General features: G+C 53.2%; 1 protein-coding gene across 1 annotated transcript; it reads left to right on the top strand.

Moving 5' to 3' along the window:
• The first annotated feature begins 15,999 nt into the window (after window positions 1–15,999).
• Window positions 16,000–19,899, top strand: P2RY4 (pyrimidinergic receptor P2Y4). The gene is made up of 3 exons (XM_066640212.1): window positions 16,000–16,074; window positions 17,467–18,458; window positions 19,536–19,899. The coding sequence occupies exons 1-3, from the start codon at window positions 16,000–16,002 to the stop codon at window positions 19,897–19,899; spliced, it is 1,431 nt and encodes a 476-aa protein (XP_066496309.1).
• The last annotated feature ends 1,351 nt before the right edge of the window (window positions 19,900–21,250 follow it).

The raw sequence follows: 21,250 nt of genomic DNA, 5'->3' as shown, positions 1-21,250 counted from the left end.
TGGTACAGAATAATCCTTTCCTGCATCAGTAGCTGCTTTCGCTGCTCTTGGTTGAGGCTGTGCAGCTTCTCATTATCCCTCTCCAGAGCTTGGCACTGATTGCAAAGTTCTTCTCATTCCTGCTGTAGTACATTCACTTGCTCCTGCAAAATCAACTTAGGTTCTGTGAGCTTGTCAAGAGTGGGCTCATTTTCCTGGAGCTTTTCAGGCTGACTGCTGGCTGGCTCAGGTAAGGTAACTTCCAGTGGTTGATCTTTTGGAGTTGAAGGTGTAGCCTCTGTCAGACAAAGCATGTCTTCACCCTGGTCTTCTGAAGGAAGGCAGTCTATTAAGGTTAAAATTGTCTCAAAATGTTTCTTTTGCCTTCTCCTGGGGGTCTGATGAGGAACAATGAGTAACAGCTGGTGTAGACCCCCTTCAGCACTGTCATTCACCTTCTGCCTCTCGGATGCATTCTAGCCGCTGTCTCTCAGGGCATTCTCGCTTCCAATGTCCTTTTTGATAACACAGGTAACACTCATCACGGTCCAGTCTTCTTCGGGGTTCCTGGAAAGGAGTCTCGAGTCTCAACTTCCCTGCCCTTGTAAGCCATGTTCCAAGGTCTGTCTCTGCCTCGCCAGTTGGTTCTCTTGTCTCTGGGTGGCGGTTCTTGAGATCTCCTATTAACAAAGACATGAGTGGCAATTGTCAATAGTTCACTTAAGCTCTTGCTTTCAAAGCCCTCTATGTTTTGTATCCTCATCTTTATATCTGGTGCTGACTGGGCTGCATAGACTTGGCTAACAAGCTTGTGGTTCTCTGTTAAGTGAGGATCAATACTTGTGTTTCTCTCAAATGATGTAAGCAGCCTGGATAAAAAGTCAGAGGGGTGTTAGTATGGTTCCTGCAGACAACCATGGACCTTATCCCAATTTAAGGTCTTGCCCACAGCATTCTTTAGTCCACTGAGGATGGCCTCTCTCATGTTGTTCAGGGCTTCCCTTCCTGAAGAAGTCTCATAGTCCCAGTGAGGTTCCCTTTCAGGGAGGGCCTCAGCCAAGTTCCATCTCCGTTCTTCCATGTATTTCCATGCAGCACCCATGACCAATCTTCTCTCGTCAGGTGCTAACAGGTTCTCAAGCAGAGTCCGGCAGTCACTCCACATTGGGTCATATGTGCTGAAAATGTTCTGAAAACGTTTGAAGACCCTTTCAGGATCATCCCTTAACCATGGTGCTGTCTCCTGCCAGTTAAAGATGTCTGTGGTGGAAAAGGGCACATAAACCATCTTGGTTTGTATCTCTCCTTCAACAGCAATAGGCACAGTCCTCATTGGAGCCTGCAATGCTGTGCTCCTAGTTACCCTTCTCTGAGGCTGGTATGGGTTGGCAGGCGTTCTGGCTGTTGCCTCTGCTACGATGTTCTCCAGCCTTCTCAACTCAGTTAGTGTCTGTTTAGGAGAGCCATTTCCCAAACACAAAATCGCCCTGTTTGCTTTCTCCAGGGGTTCCTCTTCTTTTGATGCCTTGTCCAGTAGCTGTGGTTCTCTTATCCTCTGTGGCGGCTATGGAGCTTGTCTTTTCCTCTGGGCTGAAGATGTCACAGGATGCGAAGAGATGAACAGAGCCTTTTCCACGGGGTCCCATTCGTCTGTTCTGCAGTTCTTAACCCGGCACAGCATCTGTTTTTCTGCCTGCTCTGATTCTTGTTTTCCTGCCTGCTCCCAATAGTCAGCATAACGGTACTGTCCCCATTTGTTTTTTCCCCTTAATTTTGCTTTTAATTTAACTATTTGGTTCAGGTCAAAGGTTCCATTCCTCGGCCACCCAATATCAGGTTTAGGCCACACTTCCACACATAACTTCACCATTTTTGCCCTCTGTACATCCTTAGAATAGCTGGTAAGCATTCCCCACCTCTCAAACATTTTCCCCACAGGTGTCTCTGAGGAAATTTGTTTGCGGGAGAATCCTCCACCCATGTTTAAGTTTTCAGGCTTTAACCTTGTACTTTTTAAAACTCTGCCTTTCCCTGGCACCCATTCTTATCCCAGAGCACGCCTGGCAGACAAAGGTCTTCCTGCGTCCGCCCTTTTTCAGAGCTCACTATGACCAACGACTATATCACTAACAACCACGATTTAGGCAATTTTGGTCACTTGTGGTGTCACACCCCACCAAGGGTGGCACCTGGGGTGGCTCTCCCCCACCAGCCACGCCACTGCCTCAGGCAGCAATTGGTGGATGGTGCCATTTGTATCTGCCTCCTGTCCTCCACTGTTCCTTGTTCTCCTTCCACTCCCTGGATTGGGAAAGGAGGAGGGGGACAAAGAAGCACAAAGGCGCCATGCCTTGTGCTGAACCAAGCCAGCAAATGAGCCACAGAGTTTCTTTCTTCTAGAGTTTAGGGCACCGAGGTGGGAATCTTGTCATGTTGGAAGGCCGAATTAAGTTAGCTGGAATCTAATAAGACCACATTCAAGACACTTCAATTAGATATACTTACAGCCCAATCCTGATCTGTGCTGGAACAGGCCGGGCGGCTGGCCTTTGCCGGTGGCTTAGCTAATGATCATGCAGCTTGGCGTGCCCCAGAAGTTATGTCACAACCGGAAGTGATGTCATGTCCAGACTTTTTTAAAAGTGAAAACCTGAGGAAAACCTGGCTCCTCTCCCCAGCAGCTCGACACCCACTTGCTCCGACACCTCTCCCCACCCAGTGGCATAGCTGAGGCATCCAAGGCCAAAGAAGATTTTGAAGTCCCCCCATAACAGAATCAAATTTAATTAAATAAATAAATAAATAAATAAAAAGTGTGCCCCTGATTGGTTAGAGACACTGTGCTGGGGTAAAGAGGGAAGGTTATTCTCCCCTGCTAAATATAAGAGGAGGACCACTTGGAAAAGTGCCTGTTTACCCACTTAGCAAGAGTGAGTGTATTATGATCCACTGGAATGAGAGCTGACTCATTGACACCTTATTGGTTTCCTGCTGTATCATAACAACATCTCGTTGGCTCTCAGAACAATCAGTCTCATAGGTCAGTTTTGAATTAAGAAAATCCATTTTTTTTCCATAAGGCAGTTGTGTTTTTGTTTTCTGGTTAATTTGCCATAACTTTGATAGAATACAGCTATTCTAATGGGGTTTGTTTCATTGCATTCTGCGTTAAATTACCTTTCCAGTGATATATAACATGATGGTATTATTTGTACAGTTTCACCATTTTGGCCACTAGTGTTAAGCTCAGCTTGTTGCCCCCCCCCCCCAAAGCTTGTTGCCTGGCGCAGTTGCTACCCCCTGCACTTCCTTAGCTATGCCACTGGCCTGCGCTGTTTCCAGCACAGGGTTTGATGTGGAACTGGCGCAACTCAGAGTAAGGGAACTTGTGTTCCCTTACCTCGATTAATGCCCCAGCCACCTCAGTGGGGCTACTCAGATCTACGCCAGGTTCGAGCAGCCTGGTTCAAGGCCAATCCACTTGGGTGCGAGGTTAGGATCCAGCCTGCCAGAGGCAGTCCCACTCCCCTCCCAGACCCACCCTCTCTGAACTCCCACACTGGCAGTCCAAGACAGGAAATGGAAGGCCAAGAGCCCTCTCCTTCTAAGGCCTCAGTGGGATGGAATCTCAGACCTACTTCCCCTTATCTCCCCGCCACCGCTACAGAGGAAGGCAGAGAACGGTGTGCCATTGTCCACAGCTGCACTCTGATTCTGACTCTGGCAGGCAAGGGAGAGGTCGTCGGGAGGGAGGGGCTCTGCTCACCCACGTCATCATCAGTGGCAATTTTGTGCCACAGAAACCACAACATGAAAACCATTTCAGGAAAGGCTCTCAGCACACAGATGGATTCTGTGCTCAGTCTGAGTGCACAGCACTCTGGTTTCATTGGTGGCTCATCCTCCTCTCCTGGGCTGATCTTTTGAGATCAACACTGCTCCTGAGCCACCCTGCCCAGCCTGGGTGCAAACCACCCGCAGGACAGTGCCTCTGCCTGCTGTGGGGCCAGCACGTTGCCCAGGGCTGCTGGGACTTCTGATCCTGTAATTGCTAGTCGCAGAGCAGCTTAAGGCAGTCGGATTAGCAGTGGCTATTTCTGCCAAGGTCAAGGGGAGCAACAACCCTATTTACTTATTTCTTAAAAATGATATTGTATATGATGACTCACAATCTCAATTAAATTCTTGGAAAATAAAATGTCAACAACTTAAAAGTAGAGCAGCAATAGGCTGCCCTCACGATACTCTAGCAGAGCAGCAACAGGCTGCCCTAATGATGCTCCAGCCACCATCCCCCCCCCACCATGAGGTTGATTTCCAAGGCCAGGGGGAGACCCAGCAAGGCAGGCCTCCCTTCGTTCTGCCACAGCAAAAGGCCCCAGACGTCAGGGATGACCCAATTCAAGCCTCTTAGGGGGGCAAAGATAGGGTATGTATTTCAAGTACTTTAGAAGGACCACATACCACAGAACAGCAGTTTAGTCACCCCTGCAATCCATTCTCTTTCCCTTCTCTGCTCTCCCCCCACTGCAAGGTCCCTTTTCTCCCTGTGTGCCTAACGCATTCTCCAGGCACCCTTCCATTTTGCCTGCTCATTTTCCCCAGGTCAATCCTGGTGGGTTGGCAACTGGAGCCTGGTGCCTTTGTTCAATTTTGATGCCTCTCTGAATTGATGCTTTTATGTCTTTACTTTTAAGGTAATGTTGATAACATGTAATAAATTGGGAGGCACCAGATGTGAGATCCTGGCCCCTGTGCCATCTGGGTTGGGGGGTCACCCCCCATTTTAGCATCTGGGCTTGTGCACTTCTAAAACTGAAAGTGACATTTAAAGGCCTCTGGGGGAGGCTGTGCACAGCCTCCCTGGCCCTCAGAAGGCATCTGGAGGACAGCTAAAGGCAGCAGTGGTGGGACATGGTGGGCACTGTCCCCCTGGAGGTGTGACGCCCCAGGGCATTTGCCCCCCCCCCCTTGACCTCAGGTACACAGTTGGAAAAAGTATGGGAAGAAGCTTCTCTCCCACTCTCACAATACGAGAACCCGGGTTGGTCCCATGAAACTGACTGGTGGGAAATTGAGGGGGGTCAGGAGGAGAGCCTGTTCCCAAACACAGAAGGGATGCCTGGGACTGGCTGGTGCCAGACTGGGCCTGGCCACAAGTCATGGCACCTTATAAAGCTGCCATGTTGCACCTTATAAAGAAGGGTTCTTAAGCAGCCACATCCAATTCACAGCCACAGCAGCAGGCAGACCACTGGCAGCATGTTTTGCTCACCCACCAAGCTCAATACCTGCTTGGTATTACCTGCTAGTCAGTCTGCATTGCTCTGCAGTCTGAGGCAAGTGAGGAGCCAGAATGAACCACCAGCACCAACGGCAACCATAGACCAGTAGCAAATGCTTGCTGGCATCCAACAGCAGCCCCTGCGGTCACGGACCCCCTTCGGTCCCAAGAATACCCGGCAGTGTGGCTACCATGGTTTGACCCTGTACTTCCCAGGCAAATAAGCTGCTCCTTTGGGGGACTGCCCTAGGGACTGGGCAAGCACCTTCACTGAAGGCTGAGTCTGCAAGAACAGACCAGTGGCCCAACTCACAAGAAGCACACAGAGCCAGGACCTCTCTGAGGCCCCCTGCACACCCTGCCTGCCATCAGCACGGAAACCGCTTCCCTTGCAGGTCTCTTGTACCGCTGGAAGACAGGGGGCCTGTCATGTGGCAGGAGGGGAGGGGCCAATGCAACTGGTCCCACCCACATTATGGTGCAGGAGGGTGTGTAAGCTGGGCCCCCACTCTGCCAAGAGGGTGTACGTCCACCCGCCTGCCTCCTCTGTCCACTCCCTGATTTGGAAAAAGCAGAGGGGGACAAAGAGGAAGAGGGAACGTGGAGGGGAAGAGAGTCCTGAGCGCAGAAGGCCAGGTGCAAGGGAGGGCACCAATTTGCAGGTCTCTTGTGGTATTGTGTGCTCCCCAAGGCATCTGGTGGGACCCTGTACAGGAAGCTGGACTAGATGGGCCTGATCCAGTGGGGTTCTGCTTGTGTTCTTATGTAACACTGCCGAGTGGGAGGATCAAGGGCTGGCACATCACTGGGTAAGGGGCACAGCATTTGGTGTGCTGCGTCAGGGGGCCTTGGGCCAACTTAAATGTCAGAGCACCTGCTTCTATACGGAAAGCTCCAGGTTTAGTCCTGGACAAGGTCTCCGGGTGGGATGGGAAAGGTCCTTCTCTGAAGCCTTGGAGAGCCACATGTATTGATGCAGTACCAGATGGAGCAAGGATCCGGCCACCTGCTTAGAAGCAAGCAGGGAGGCTCTGCTAACTCCTTGCCACAGGATGTGGTGATGGCATCTGGCCTGGACGCCTTTAAAAGGGGATTGGACAAGTTTCTGCAGGAAAAATCCATTACGGGGTACAAGCCATGATGTGTATGCGCAACCTCCTGATTTTAGAAATGGGTTATGTCGGAATGCCAGATGAAAGGGAGGGCACCAGGATGAGGTCTCTTGCTATCTGGGGTGCTCCCTGGGGCATTTGGTGGGCCGCTGTGAGACACAGGAAGCTGGACTAGATGGGCCTATGGCTTGATCCAGTGGGGCTGTTCTTATGTTCTTATGCTAGAGCAGGGCTTCACTGCTGGGAGGTGGATGTAGCCCTTTGCCCCCTCCTGGCTAATAGCATGTGTGTGGGGGAAGGAGGTGCACAGGACTCAGCGTGGCTGCTTTTGAGTGGCAAGCAGGCCTGCCAGCTGTGGAGCAGTCATGCTGCCACATTCAGCCTGGCCCAGGGCTGCCACCTCTGGGAGTCCCTGCTGGCGGTGGGAGCCACGCTCCTCAGCTGGGCCTGGCAAGCCACTTCTCTGGGTGGGACCACCCCTCCCCCACCCTGCCTTGTGCCCTTCCCACCTTGCCCTCCCACAGTCCTGACAGTGACAGATGGCGGCTGCTGCTCAGCTGTAATTAATTGAACTCGGCTGTTAATCATCCTAAGGCAGCCCTAATCAGCTTCTCTCCTGGAAGCCTGTGACTGCTGCCCAGAGTCATGCACTACCCCACCGCTGCTGCTGCACTTACACAACAACTGCCCGTTCTTTGGCCACCTATTTATATGTAGTGCCCAAGGAGGGCAGAGGAGCAGCTGCTGCAGCTCTTGGGAACACAGGGAGGCTCTGCTTCCTTGGGCTCCAGTCAAGCCTCGGACCCCCCTCCTCAGCCCCTCCCAGGGCATGATGGCCACAAAGGTGACCAGAGGAACCACAGCCTGCCGGCCTCTTCCACAGCCCAAATAGTCCCAGAGGCTCACCCTGCTCCATCCCACAGCAGCTGTGCAGAAAGTGGCCAGGGGCCGCTGCAGTGCCAGCCTTTAGAAAGTGCCAGGGTGACTGTTCAGGGTGCAAAGGACCAGGGGACTCCTGCAGGGGAGCCTCTGGCCGCCGAAAGTGAAGCCTGAGAGCAGAGCAAAGGGGGTGGCAGTGGCACCCTGAACCCCATAGTTTGATAACTAACATATGGCCGTAATGGTCTGAGTTGCCTCAGGCTGCACCCTTCTAGAGGTGACTCTGCTGGGGGCTTTTAGTTCTGAGCAGGAACCCCAGGGGCCATGGAGCAGTTGATGGAAGGCAGTGCCTGAGCCTGACCTTTGAAGCAGGTTGCAAGCCTGGCTCCTGGACCTGTACTGATGGATCACTGCCCGGCTGGGGGGTGCACCCGCATTTCAGAGCCAAACACACCTACCCACCCAGGATGCCCTTGCACTGTGCTCAAGTTGCTCTGCAGACCAGTTCAGCCATTGCCGCCTCCTCTGCACCCTCAGTCCAGCAAGGGTGACGGAGCCTTGTGCAGCTGCACACGGAGGTCTGTAGGCGCCGCCTTGGTGCCTCCATCACAGAGACTCGTGGGAAGGAAGGAGAGCGGCTCTGCTTTTGGCTGTGACCTCTTCCCTAGACTGGCCACCAGCTGGCAGGATGGCGCTTCATTCAGCGCACCTTCCAGGGCACTCCAAAACATCCTTTGCCGCAAGCGGGGGGCAAAACTGGATGCCTCGTTGCTTTGGGCAGAGGGGCCATTTGTCCTGCACTCAGAAGAACGCAGGCATTTTTTGGCTGCAGTGCTATGCACCCTTACCTGGGAGCAAGGCCCACTACAATCAATGGAACATACTTCTGAGTAGACATGCCTGGGACTGCATGGCTAATACCTTTCGCACGTGGCTCCTGAGGGGTCTGACAGTGCAAGCCCCAACATGCCTACTCAGAAGTAAGCCCCACTGAGTTGAATGGCTGTATCTAATACTGGAGCTGGCCTTTGGGCATTCCTGCTCTCATGGGAGTTGTTTGAGGCTGTGCGGCCCCCTCTCCCAGCTCTCAAGGCATCTTCCTTTGACCTCAGCAGTGGCCAGAGGGCTGCCTTGTGGCCAGCACTGCCAACAAATCTGCTTTTGCACAGCTCCCCCTGGAAATGCAGCGGTCGGGAGACGCTCGGGCACAGGCCAGTCAACACCCCAGTGGCAAGAGGAGGGCAATGAATGCTGGGTCTGGCCAAGGTGTTTGGGAAGCCGCCCCACTTTGCTCAGCCCTGAGAACACAGACACATATCCCCAGCTGGAACGGACCTGACCGTTGGTCCAAGGGTTCCTTGCTTGGCCATGATGAGTGGAGCGGAGCACGCCTGCTTTGCTGCAGGTCCCAGTCCTCCCAGGCAGCCTCTGAGCCCCAGCAGGGAATCAATCAGGCACCCACCGCGCTGAAATATTCGTCTTCTGTTAAAAGTTATGGCCAAATAACCAGAGCAAGAAAACACAACTGCCTCACGTCACAGAAAGTGGATTTCCTGGACTCAGTACTGACCAATGAGACTGATTGTTCCGAGATCCAACGAGGTATTATGACACAGCAGGGAACCAATCAGGCAGCAGCTCTCATTTTCATGGATCAGCTCACACTAGAACTTGTTGGGTTAGAGCTAGATTTAGCAGAGCAGATACCAAGCAAAGGGCTTCCACCAGGCTGCCTGCACTAAGACGGTTGAGAAGAAATGTACTCAAATTCCATGGAAGTCAGGCACACACTGAGGAACTCCTGATGGACTGAGAAGACCAGGAGCCCTCGACAGCCACTCCTGCAAGCAGAAACCTAAAAATGCACAGGGAGAAGCCAGGAAGGAAGAGAACACGTACTCTGAGGGAAGAGGAAATGCAGAGGACACAACAACCACTGAGAGGGAACAGGTGCAGTATCACCTCCGTCTTGTACCAATAAAGCAGTGCTATTCAAACTGGGACGTCGCGACGCCCCAGCCTGAGGGCCCTGGTCTTTGTCCCCTTAGGGGGTGGGGACAGCCTAAAGGCGGGGGAAGGCAGCGGCTTCCCCAGGATCACGCTGCTGCTCCTTCCCCAGCCCCTGCAAAGACTTACTGGCTCTCAAACTCTCTGGGTTACCCACTGCAATAAAGGTTCTATGTACGATATCACTTCAGAGCATTCGTGGTTGCCCTCTGCTGGTAGATGCAGCTCAGGGCCCCATCCTGTCCAACTTTCCAGCGCTGATGCAGCTGCAGTGCAGCCCTGAGGCAAGGGAACAAACGTTTCCTTACCTTTTTTTTTAAAAAAAAAAAATTATTTTCCAAAAACAAATATAAGCACACATAACACATAACACAAAAAACGTAACAGCACTACACAAAAAGGGGGTGCAGGAAATCATATATCATTATCATATATCACTAAAACTAATAAATCATTAAATATCTTAATCAGTTTCCTCTTCTAAATTTACCTCTTAATATCATTTTTTATTCTTCATTCATCTATTATATCATAGTATATATATAATACAATCATCTAAATGCCCTATCATATATTTCCAAAACTTCATTTTCAGCCAAGCATAAAATAATTTCCATTGCTCAATTTGGTGTCGGTTTTCGTTGTTGATCCAAATTTTCTGAAAACCTGTCCATTTCCGCCACATTCATTATTTTCTCTATTAATTCATCTTTCACTGGTATTTTACAATCTTTCCAATATCTAACATATAAAATGCAAACCTCTTCCACGATTTCTCCTCACGCCGATAAACAGCTGAGGGGGGAAGCCTCCCCGCCCCTCTTCCTTCACGGCAAAAAAGAACCAAATCAGGCAATCAATTATTCAGTCCACGCCAGGCAGACACAAACGGAATAACACTTACTGAAGTCTTTCAAAGTCTCTCCCTGCTGAGGCCTTGATTCAGCATGAATTCTTCACCATTGCTGCCAGATGGCAAAAATCTCCTGGGAAAGCCCCCCTGGCAGGGCTTATCACCTCAGGGATCGTGCCATCACCTGGAGGAATTTGTCTCTCCTGACAAATATTCCCGGGTCACCTGGATCCACAATTTTTGGGGAAAAACAGAGTGCCTTTCAGGAGCTCGAGAAAGGCACGTCTGTTCGGCTGCTGGCTGGCCCCTCCCCCCTCAAACATTTCCTTACCTTGAGGAGGTGTGACTGCCCCATCACTGCAGGATGCAGTGCACACCCCGTTGGCGTGACTGCAGCAGCGCTGGAAAGTTGGAAAGGACTGGGCCCTCAGTGTTGCTATTTCCAAACAGAACTCTTATTCGGTTGTGTGAGTGTCATCAAGTTTGCTACTGAGTTTTTGATGGTTATGGGTCTGTTGGGTGACCTGCACTGTTAGATCTTTAAATACATGCACACAGTTAATGGGGGTGACCCCAACCTAGTGATGCCACTGCATTTCAGTTGTGCATAATTGTAATTCATTTGGTATGGTCTGGTACAGGAAGAGGCCCATCATGGGGTGTGATGCAATGAGCTCTCGCACCAGGTTACGCGAACCCTGGTGACGCGTGTGCTTCCTGAGGCATCTGGTAGGCTGCTGTGAGATACAGGAAGCTGGAGTAGATGGGACCCTTTAGGCCTGATCCAGCAAGGAGGCTCTTCTGAGGTTCTTATATTCATGCATGGGGACCTCAGCAGGGGGTGGGGTGGGGTGTGTAAGTCCTTTGCTGCTGTCATCCTGAGGTATCTCATCTGACCTCATTCCCAGCCGTCTAGCCCTCAGCCTGCACTCTGCCCAGCTCCGGGGCCTGCAGCATTTCTGTGAAAAACCCTGTCAAAGGGCAAATCTTGCCCAATATTGGAAAACTGAGCTGGAGCCCCCAGCAGGCTCTCCTGTGACTGAAACACTGCAAAGCGCTTTATTGTCTCACCTGGAACACACACTCTCCACCCCTGCCTGCAGAGCTTCCACCCCATGACAGAGTCTTGCACAATTGACTCCCAAAGCGCCTGGTGCGAGTTGCCTTCTCTAGTACCGAAAAAGGCCACAGGGCAGGCCCGTCTGCTCAGTGGCTGGCTGGAGTCGCAAGGGGCAAGGAGCAGGCCTTTCGCCCTGTTTGCAAAGCAAACTGTTTTCCTTGTATGCTGCCTTGATTTCTCTATTCTGCACATTTGTATTTATTTCTTTAAATAAGTTATGCCCCGTCTTTCTCTTTGTCTCACCACAAAGAGGCGGGTCAGGCTGGGAGATCGCGGCTGGCCCGATGGGGTCACCCTGTGGCCTTCATGGCTGAGTGAGGGCTGAAACTCTGGTCTGACTGGCCCCGGCCTGGTTAAATAAACTCGCCTCAAAACAAAGCACTGGGTTCTAGAGCCAGCCCTGCTTCAGAAGGCAGCGAGCAGCCAGGCAACTGGAAAGGAGCAAAGGCAGTTTCATAATGCAGAGACGGGGGGGGAGCACATCAGTTCACAAACCAGAGAGGCGATGGGGTGCTTTTCCCAGATCCTCTAAGGCCTGTGTGCCAGGAGAGCATCCCACCCAACAGACAGCCCCCCCCCCTTTCCAACAGGTAGCCGGCCTGCCCTCTGGGTGTTTGGATTCACCTCCTGGCCGTCTCTTGAATGGCTGTTCTCTGCAACAAACAAGCACATCTCTGCTTGGGATGGTCACCGTGGCATTTGAGCCCCGTTTGGTTTGTGCCTTGCTTCAACTGCCTTGAGCGGGGGGGGGGGGCGAAAATACCTTTACTAAATAATGAAGGGAACCCCCTTCCCCAATTCCTGGCCCCACTGCCGGTAGGACTCCTGGTGCGGCTCAGCACAGGCTTCTGCTGTCACACTGGCTCTGCCAGCATAAGCTGCTGCTCTGAGCCTGCCTGCTTGCCTGCTGCTGTGCTGCCCCGGCCCTCCCTCTCCCTGTCACCAAGCTCACAGTGCACGGGTTGAAGCTCTGCAAGGTGCCAGGACAGCAATAGGCAGCCTGCCGCACAGGAGACCTTGTGTGAGGAGGAGGAGGAGGAGGAGAGGGGTGGACTCCTGCCGGAAAGTGCCTGACATGAGGAGCCCAGCTGCCAGTCTGGACAGCAGGTGAGGACAGATGGGGGGACTTGGCAGAGGGCTCCACGGGGAAGGTGCCCTGTGTGTGTGTGTGCCACCCGCACTGGGATGTTGGAGGAGGGAGGCCTCGTGACCATGCCACTGCTCCTGCGTGGACCGAACGGCCCTGAGCACAGAATCTGAGGCCAGGGACCAGAAAACATGAGATTCTCTTTCCAGCGTTGTGGAAGGCGTGGAGGACGCACAATGCAATGCTGCACAAATAAGTGCTGAGCGTCCCTGCTTCAAGGGGTGGGCCCCTCCACTGACATCCCCTCCACCGCTACTGCGCTTCAGAGCCTCTCTCCCTCTGGGGGCCAGAAAGGCACCTTTCTCATGTTTGTGCCAGGCTTTGAAAGCAACTGAGGGCCAGCCAGAGAGGCAGACCTGAGCCCGCCGTCACTGCAGGCTCTCCATCTTGACTTGGTTACAGACTGCAGTGCCAGCTGCTCACTTCACACCGATGCTGTTTTGATGACAATGTGCTAGAGCTACGTTTCCCAAACTGTGGGTCGGGACCTGATTGTTGGCGGGTCATGAAACGGACAAGCAGAGCACAAGAAAGCCCCATAAGGGAGTGCATGGCAGTGCATGCGTATGGGCAGCAGGTGAGCACAGAGATTTTGGAACGTTAAAAGGATGATGAAAGCCCACGGGGGGGGGGGGGAGTTGTCACTCACCATTAGAAACATCAGGAGACCCTGGCAGTCCAGCTCCCACTCTGAACCCCCTGTGGGAAACACTGACTGTACCATCCCTACAACTGAAGTGCCAGCAGAAGGAGGGGCATTTCTGGCACTACTGGACAGGTTTGCCTCAGTGAGGCGGAGGGCAGCTGCTTGCTCCAGCCCAAACCCTCCTGGGACCTCCTCATGGCAAGTGTTGCAGCTCCAGGGGCACTAGGGCAGCTCCTTTGTCGGGGCAGCTGTGAGGACCATGAACTGTTCCTCCAGCCATCGAACAGCTCCTCCTGCCAGAAGCCCCTTCCCTGGAAGAGAGGCTATTTCCCGTGGGAGTCTGACAAGCCAGGCAGGAAGTCTTTGCACCTCCTCACTGTGCGGTGCCATGTTCACCACAGCCCTGCAGATCTACATGCCCATTGACCTGGCCCTGTCAGCCAGCATGCACAACAGCAGCAGCTGAGGGTGGGCAGTCAATTTTTTTATCTACAATAAAACTCTGGTGCAAAAGGGATGCTTCCGCAGCAAAACCTTAAAAGAGCAAAAGCATGGGTGGCTGCTGCATGAAGCCAGGCATGGTGACCAAATAGGTGCTCTCTCTCTCTCTCTCTCTGCCTCCAGCAATACCATGCCCCCCTCATCATGTCCCTCCCTCCTCTCCCCATCAGTTTCATAGCCAGCCCCCATTGCTGCAGTCTGTTTTCCCTTCCTTGAGGGGAGGGGCTCCTGCCTCTGAAGAGAGGCCTCAGCACTCCCAAGGTGGACTGAGGAGGAGACAGAATTACTTGCTCAGTCTCCGTGACTCATCCAGTGATAAGGAGCTGGTCGTCCCCCACCTGTCACAGAACTTTTATGCAGCTTTCAAGGCGCACGCAGGACATGCAGCCATGTGCTGATCCCCAGGATCCAAAAGGTGCTCAATGAAGAATATTTTATGATTAAGCTAAGCTGAGGCAGAAATGCAAAGTCATGCTATATCTAGCAGTGCTCTTCAACCTTGTGGTCGGCCCCCCAAAGGGGTTGCAAAGTCTCAGTTGTGGGATTGCGGCAACTTACAGGAACGAGAAAGGTTGAAGACCCCTGAACTAGTGCACCGCCAGGCAAAGGGGGAGGCATCCGGTGTACCCCTTCAGGTACCAGGAGACAGTGTCCCAGACCTGCTCGGGTTCTTAGCAATGGTGCCAGAATAGCTTTCATAGTGCCAGGTTTCAGGGTAACTTTTTCTCCTCTCTCTAATAAGAATATTTGGTTACAGTGAACAGTGTTGGGAGGGTGCAACAGGGGCAGCAACAGGTGTGGGGTTTGATCAAATAGGGTCGTGGGAGAGGGGGTGGGATCAACAGTGGGGTCCCCAGTCTCATACTTTATACATTGGGGTCATGACATGAAAAACGATTAAGACCACTGCTAAATAGCATACACTGAGGGACAAAATACTCCAAGCTATGAAAGTGAGAAGTGCACATTGCTTTTAAAAATGGTTTTAAAATTAAAACCAGACATATTTTGAAATCCAACAATCATGAAAGTATCTGGTCATAAAATGAGAGATCACAGAACTTGGCTGCCATTAACCATGAGCGTTCTAGTCTTCCCATAATTGCTCCAGAAATAGAGATTAACATTGTGCACCAAATTCACAGCCTGTCTCCTTTGCTCCCAAATTAATTGGCAAGTAGCAAGTTCAGACAGGCCAGACGTGCCAGAGCCACTGACATCTTGGTGGAAAGCAGGTTGCCTCCCCATCGTAGCTACTCACGGCCACCCCTAAGCGCTTCGGGTCTTTTCCGATGTGCCTATCCAAGGAGTTGCAGGTATCCACTGTCCCAGCTTGTTCTTCTCACACAGCCAGGCGCCTCCCAGAGTCCCTGACCTGCTCAGGGCCATTCCGCAGTCTCTTCCTGCCTAGCAGGTGATGAGGCCAGCTGCCTAGGAGCAGCCATCTTCCCCGGGGCCCGAGGTGAAGGAGTGCATGCATGAATCGGGGGAGGATGGAGCAGCCAGGAGGGCAAGGCTGGGCCAGAACCTGGCAGAACCTGTGATCAGTGGTGTAGCTAAGGGAGGCCAATTGCCTCGAGTGCCATGCCTGGGGGTGTCAGGGGTGTCCTTCTAAGCCCAAGTCAGGCGATGCACTGCCTCCTGAGCCTCAGAAGGCTTCAGGAGGCCTTAGAAAGGAACTTCTGGTTTTCACGAAAACAGGAAGTGCCTTTCCAAGGCTTCCAGCCAGACTTCTGACCCTAGGAAGGCTGTGGGCAACCTTCCTGATCTTCAGCAGACCGGCCAGAGGCCTTGAAAGGAACTTCCAGTTTATTATGGAAAAGCGGAAGTGCCTTTGTAAGGCCTTCTGGGGGACACTAAAAAAATGGGTGCCTGGTTGCCAGATGGCATGGCTACACCACTGCCTGTGGTGCAGAGGGAGAGAGACACCGCCTGTGCCAAGCAACTAGGCACAGCCAGGGCCTGCTTGTGCTCTGCACAGCCTCACCTCCTCCCCAGGAGTCCTAGGAACTGTTGCCCTAGAAGAGCAGCCGGGGGAAGGCTCAGCAGCCCCAGGAATCTGGAGGGGAGGCTCTCAACCAACCAACCCCCCCGCCACCTGCGTGCAGCCTCTTAGCCTTCTTCCGCCTCAGTGGAATTGACTGAGTAGCTCTTGCAAATATTTGCTCAGGATCCACCTGGCCCTGCTGGAGCTCTTCTTTGGGCACATCCCAGGAATGCAGTCATAAACCTCAGCAGCTGGCACGGTACCCTGTCCTTTAGAAAGGCCAGCCTGGCAGGGCTTCATTTCCGAGCCTGTACTGAGGCAAGAGCGGGAGGGGCTGCTGGGGACCCCCAAGGCCTGTGGAATGTTTGTTTGCTTTGCAGCCACAGCAGCAGGGCACGGTTGCAATGGGGGGAAAGCACTCTACGGCACAGCTCCCTCCCCCGCATGCACTCAGAAGGGCCCAGGCGAAGCGTCATCAGAGGGCATGGCGTGTCTGCAGCCGTCTCCATCAGCAGCCAGCTCTGCTGCTATTCCAGAGACTGCTTCCAGCTCACCCCGAGTGAGACTCCCTGCGAGTTCCACCTCTCAGCACGCAAGCTGCACAGCTGACTCCAAAAGAGTTTGCCTTTCCTCTGGCTGGAGTGCCACCACCAGCGCGGGGAGGGGGGGTGGAGAGTAGGGCATCTTGCAGGATGACTCTACGGTGATGCTGCCCTATCGAATAGCAACCCTGAATGATGAGTGGCCCTTGCCTTCATTGGGTGTGCTGTCCCTTCCCTGCCCAACCCAGGGATGGAGTATCCGCCTCACTTAGCTTTCGACACATGCGCCAGTGCAGAACTGGTGTTGACTGGTGGACTACTTTGGCCCAAGGGTCTCCCCCCTGCCCCACCAGCTGCTTCTTGGCTACTCAGGTTGGTGCATTGCTGTGGGGTCAGCCCAATGCCAGGCCAGAATCTGGCCCTGTGCTGATGGCACAATCCACGCCATCCTGTGTAGGCAGCCATGGCTGGATCGCAGTCACCACCTGACACCAGTGCATCGAGAACCCAAGCACGGCATCCTGGAAACTCTGTCAGGAAAGGGCTCAGGGGCTCTCTCCACCATCATCATAGCTCTCCGTCACAGAGAAGGACTACAATCCCGGGCAACCCAGGACACGGAAACCAGTTTCAAGCTGGTTTCACTCTGCAGTGACACTGCACCTGAGAACGTCCCATCCCAGTCAAGGGTCTCCTCCTAAGGTTCCCTTTGGCAGCTCCCCAGCAATGTGAGCAGGCCACAAAGAGGCTGCTGAGAGATTAGTTTCTGCACAGCGACCCTGCCTTTGGGTGACACAAAATAAGACCAGCTTCGCTCTCGGAGGGGCCCCTTTGCTTGGCACCCAGGACTCTGCACAAAGAGCCTGTTGTTATGCGCACAGGAGGGTCATCTGAGAAGCTTGAATTAAGAGGGGCTTAGAGGGGGAACAAGCAGCCCCATTCAGTGGGGACTTCCCGGAGAGTGGCACTGGTTTCCTGACACTCTGCCTGGAATCTTTTAGCAGGAGGAATCAGCTGAGGACGGGTCAGCTGAAAAAAAGACTGTGTGTGGATTGCAATCTTAGAACCCCCAACTCCCTGCTCGAAAGAGGCAGATCTGAATGAGGGGCAAAGGCATGTTTCTGAGTATGTCCAAGAATGTCCCACTCTCAGCCCCAAGCAACTGCAGCCTGTCCCAGATACTGAGAATTACAGAGTGGGGGGGGCACCCTGTCCGTCCACCCAGTCACCTGTGCGACTCCCTCCTTGAACACGGAGACATGCCCAGCTCCATTGGGTTTTTGCTGAGCATACAGAGGCCATAGCTGAAGGTGGTGCTAAGCGGCACTGTGCTTGCACCGTGCACCCAAGAATGCCTCCACCTCGCAGTGTTCTGCGAAGCATGTCTGAGACTCTCTTTCTGTGTCCAGGAGATGGCCAGTCTGCTGAAGGCACCGTCCACCACCAGCCCTGCTGCCCCCGCCTCCAGTTCCCTGCTGGCCCAAAACACCACTGGCAGTCTGCAGGAGGAGAAGTGTGTCTTCAATGAGGAGTTCAAGTTCATCCTCCTTCCCGTCTCCTACGGAGTCGTCTGCGTGGTGGGCCTTCTCCTCAACTCCTGCTCCCTCTGGATGTTTGTCCGCAGGATGCGGCCCTGGAATGCCACCACCACGTACATGTTCAACCTGGCTGTCTCAGACACGCTCTACGTCCTCTCCCTACCCACCCTGGTCTACTACTATGCGGACCGCAACAACTGGCCCTTTGGTGAGTGCCTGTGCAAGATCGTGCGCTTCCTCTTCTACGCAAACCTCTACAGCAGCATCCTCTTCCTCACCTGCATTAGTGTCCACCGCTATGTGGGGATCTGCCACCCCATCCGGTCCCTCCGGTGGGTCAACACACGGCATGCACGCCTGATCTGCCTGGGCGTCTGGCTGACGGTCACGGCCTGCCTTGTCCCCAACCTGGTCTTTGTCACCATCAGCACCAGGGGCAACGACACCCTCTGCCACGACACCACCAAGCCAGAGGAGTTTGACCACTACGTGCACTACAGCTCCTCAGTGATGGTGCTGCTCTTCGGCATCCCCTTCCTGGTGATCGTGGTGTGCTACTGTCTCATGGCCAAGAGGCTGCTGAGGCCGCACACCCTGGACTCCACTGGCAGGAGCATCCCCTCCTACAAGAGGCGCTCCACCAAGATGATTGTCATCGTGCTGGTCGTCTTTGCCATCAGCTTCCTGCCCTTCCACATCACGCGGACCATTTACTACACCTCGCGGCTTCTCCAAGCCGACTGTCACACTCTCAACATTGTTAACGTCACCTACAAAATAACACGTCCCTTGGCCAGTGCCAATAGCTGCATAGACCCCATCCTGTACTTCTTGGCTGGAGACACGTATAGGGGGCGGTTGCGGCAGGCCTGGGTTAAAATACCCACAGCCAAGCACACGTCCACTTTGGGGCTGGTTTCCCGGGCCAAGGAGCCCAACCTTGCCAGCAACAGGGGCACGGCTTGTTCTTGAGAGAAGGCAGCCAGGGAGGAAGACAAGGCCCAGAATGGGCTGTGTGGGAGAGGGGCTTGTCTGTCCTGTACTTAAGGGGGTGATGGTTTCTTGGTGTCCAGATAAGGACACAACCATATCTTACACAAGTAGCCAAGATCCACCAGCAGGGGGAGATCTGGAGAGGATGCACTTGGCACATGGCAAAGCTATGGGGCATGTGGGGTGAAAAGAGTCCAGCAGCCCCCTCTTGTGGAGCAGACAAACCTCAGTTTTAGGTCTGCCCTGAACAGGAGCTTAGAGTCAGAAATTGCTTAAGGCAGACACCAAACGGCAGGCTGGAGAGAGTCTACCTGAAGCAGAAAAGCAAATGGCTGCTTCCCGAGAAGGGAACGGCGCTCTCCAGAGGCAAGTCAGGAGCACTGCTGTGAGCCTCCACAAACGGCCTTGGGGAAGGCCCAAGCCCAACATGGAGCAACTTGCAAGAACCTGGGAGGACCCAGCATCTGCTTCCATCAGATCCCCCAGCAGTGCGAGGAGAGCAGTGCCTCCTCCCTCACTCAGCAGGGGCAGAGGGGTGGGCAACCACAGGAGAGCTGCACAGTGTTGGGCCACCTTTGGCATGCACAGGTCCTGGCCCTTCCTCGAGCCCTGGGCCTTCAACAGCCATGTTGGCTTTGCCCAGAGCAGCTGCAGGGGTGGGCAGATAATTCCCCCATCCAAAATGCCCACGCCTCTCTTCCCCCTAGATGATTCCCAACCGCTGGGAAGCACCACCCACCGCTGACATGATAGCTTTAGGTGTGCTGGGAATATTTAGTACAGATGAGGCTGCAAACTTCAGAGCACAGTTAATAACTTGGTCAACATAAATTCTTTTTGTGGGATGGTCAAAGTTTGCTCCCAGGATAAACCTGCCACATTAGAGGTATAACAGTAGCCAAAGGTCTTGGTCAGCCTTTCTGTACTACTTAGTAACTTCAACTTAGCTGGTCCCCTCATTGCACAAATATACTGGGCGTCTGGCTGACGGTCACGGCCTGCCTTGTCCCCAACCTGGTCTTTGTCACCATCAGCACCAGGGGCAACGACACCCTCTGCCACGACACCACCAAGCCAGAGGAGTTTGACCACTACGTGCACTACAGCTCCTCAGTGATGGTGCTGCTCTTCGGCATCCCCTTCCTGGTGATCGTGGTGTGCTACTGTCTCATGGCCAAGAGGCTGCTGAGGCCACACACCCTGGACTTCACTGGCAGGAGCATCCCCTCCTACAAGAGGCGCTCCACCAAGATGATTGTCATCTTGCCACCATCACCGGTCTGCACTCCTTACAATCTTGGCACCTGGTGAATGAGCCAACACCCCCTTTAATTAGACAAGCTCATTTCCCAAATTAACCAAGGTTGCACTAAGGCTTCTGGACTGTAGGCTCTAGCGTAGCTTTGGATGCACCCAACCAAGCAAGAATTCACTTTAACTCGCATTTCTGCCCAGCCCACAGGAGTATGCATTTGATCCCTGTTGCGTATATTCAACAATGGGCAGAAGAAATGGCTTTAAAAGGTTTATTTAGAACAAAAACATTCCATAAGGAGAACAAAAGTTCCCACAAGATAAAACATACAAGAGATACACACAGGAATGAAAATAACCAAGGCTCTAACTTAACCTGGCTACTATACTTACCTGTTAACAGAAGTTCCAGCTTGTAGGTTAAACTGATGCACAGCTCAGGAGAATCCAGGTTCCAGGAGACAACTGGCAAGAAGGAGCAAGCGCATGGCCAGCCCTTATGTACCTCAGATGACTTGGGGCCTTCCAGAAAAAAAGTTAATTTAGGGCACAAGCCTAACCAGGTCTACTCAGAAGTAAGTCCTATTTTGTTCAATGGGGTTTACTCTCAGGGAAGTGCAGTTAGGATTGCAGCCTTACTCTCATGACTCTAAATGTCTCACAGCTGTGTCCAGCCTCACCCCTCATCTTGCCTTCTCCTGTCACCTTAAGCTAAACAAGAAAAGAGGAGTGACTTCCAGCATTAACCCTTTGGCCTCTAAACTCTTGACCAGTCCTGTTTCTCTCTACACAAGTCAATAATCGGAGGGCTGGAGCGTTGCCCCTGCTAGGCAGTGCTGGGAACAGTGAGCTCACTCAACCAATAGACTTGGTGGGTAGCGGCTGTGGGCAGCAGAGAGAGGAGAGGCCTCCTTCTAGAGACTCCAGGGAGCTGCTTCCCAAAGGAATAAGCAGGAGGGGAGCTGAGATGCATGGAGGGTCTGGCTCAGGACGAAAATAGCCACTTTCCTGCCATGAGGACAAGCAAGATAGGCTTATGTGCCTCACCTGGGTGGGACCTGCTGCCCCCCCAACAGCTGGCTCTTTTCAGGGGGCTCTGAGAACTGTCTTCTCCTATGCTGACAGTACACATGGCACAAGTGTGCCAGCACATGCTGTGCCACCCCATCCCACCCCCCACCCCCACCCCGGTGTTGCTTGCACCAGAACGTGGGCTCTAGGACCAAGTGGTGGGTGTGCATTCGGCCCCCTAGGATGCTGTGTTCTTGGGGAGGGGGCTCCCCCCCGCTTGATCTGATGGCCTCTGTCTCTTGTCTCTCTCGTTTTCTCTTTCAGCGAATGGATAGACGTAGGCAGTGAAGGTGGAATTCTCCCTCCCCTCCCCCCAGCGCTGCCTGGCTCTTCTCAT

The sequence above is a fragment of the Tiliqua scincoides genome, chromosome 12 (genome assembly GCF_035046505.1).
Source record: "Tiliqua scincoides isolate rTilSci1 chromosome 12, rTilSci1.hap2, whole genome shotgun sequence".
In the NCBI taxonomy this organism is placed as follows: domain Eukaryota; kingdom Metazoa; phylum Chordata; class Lepidosauria; order Squamata; family Scincidae; genus Tiliqua; species Tiliqua scincoides.
The sequence above is the reverse complement of the archived record's forward strand: the minus strand, read 5'-3'. Positions and strand labels throughout refer to the sequence as shown.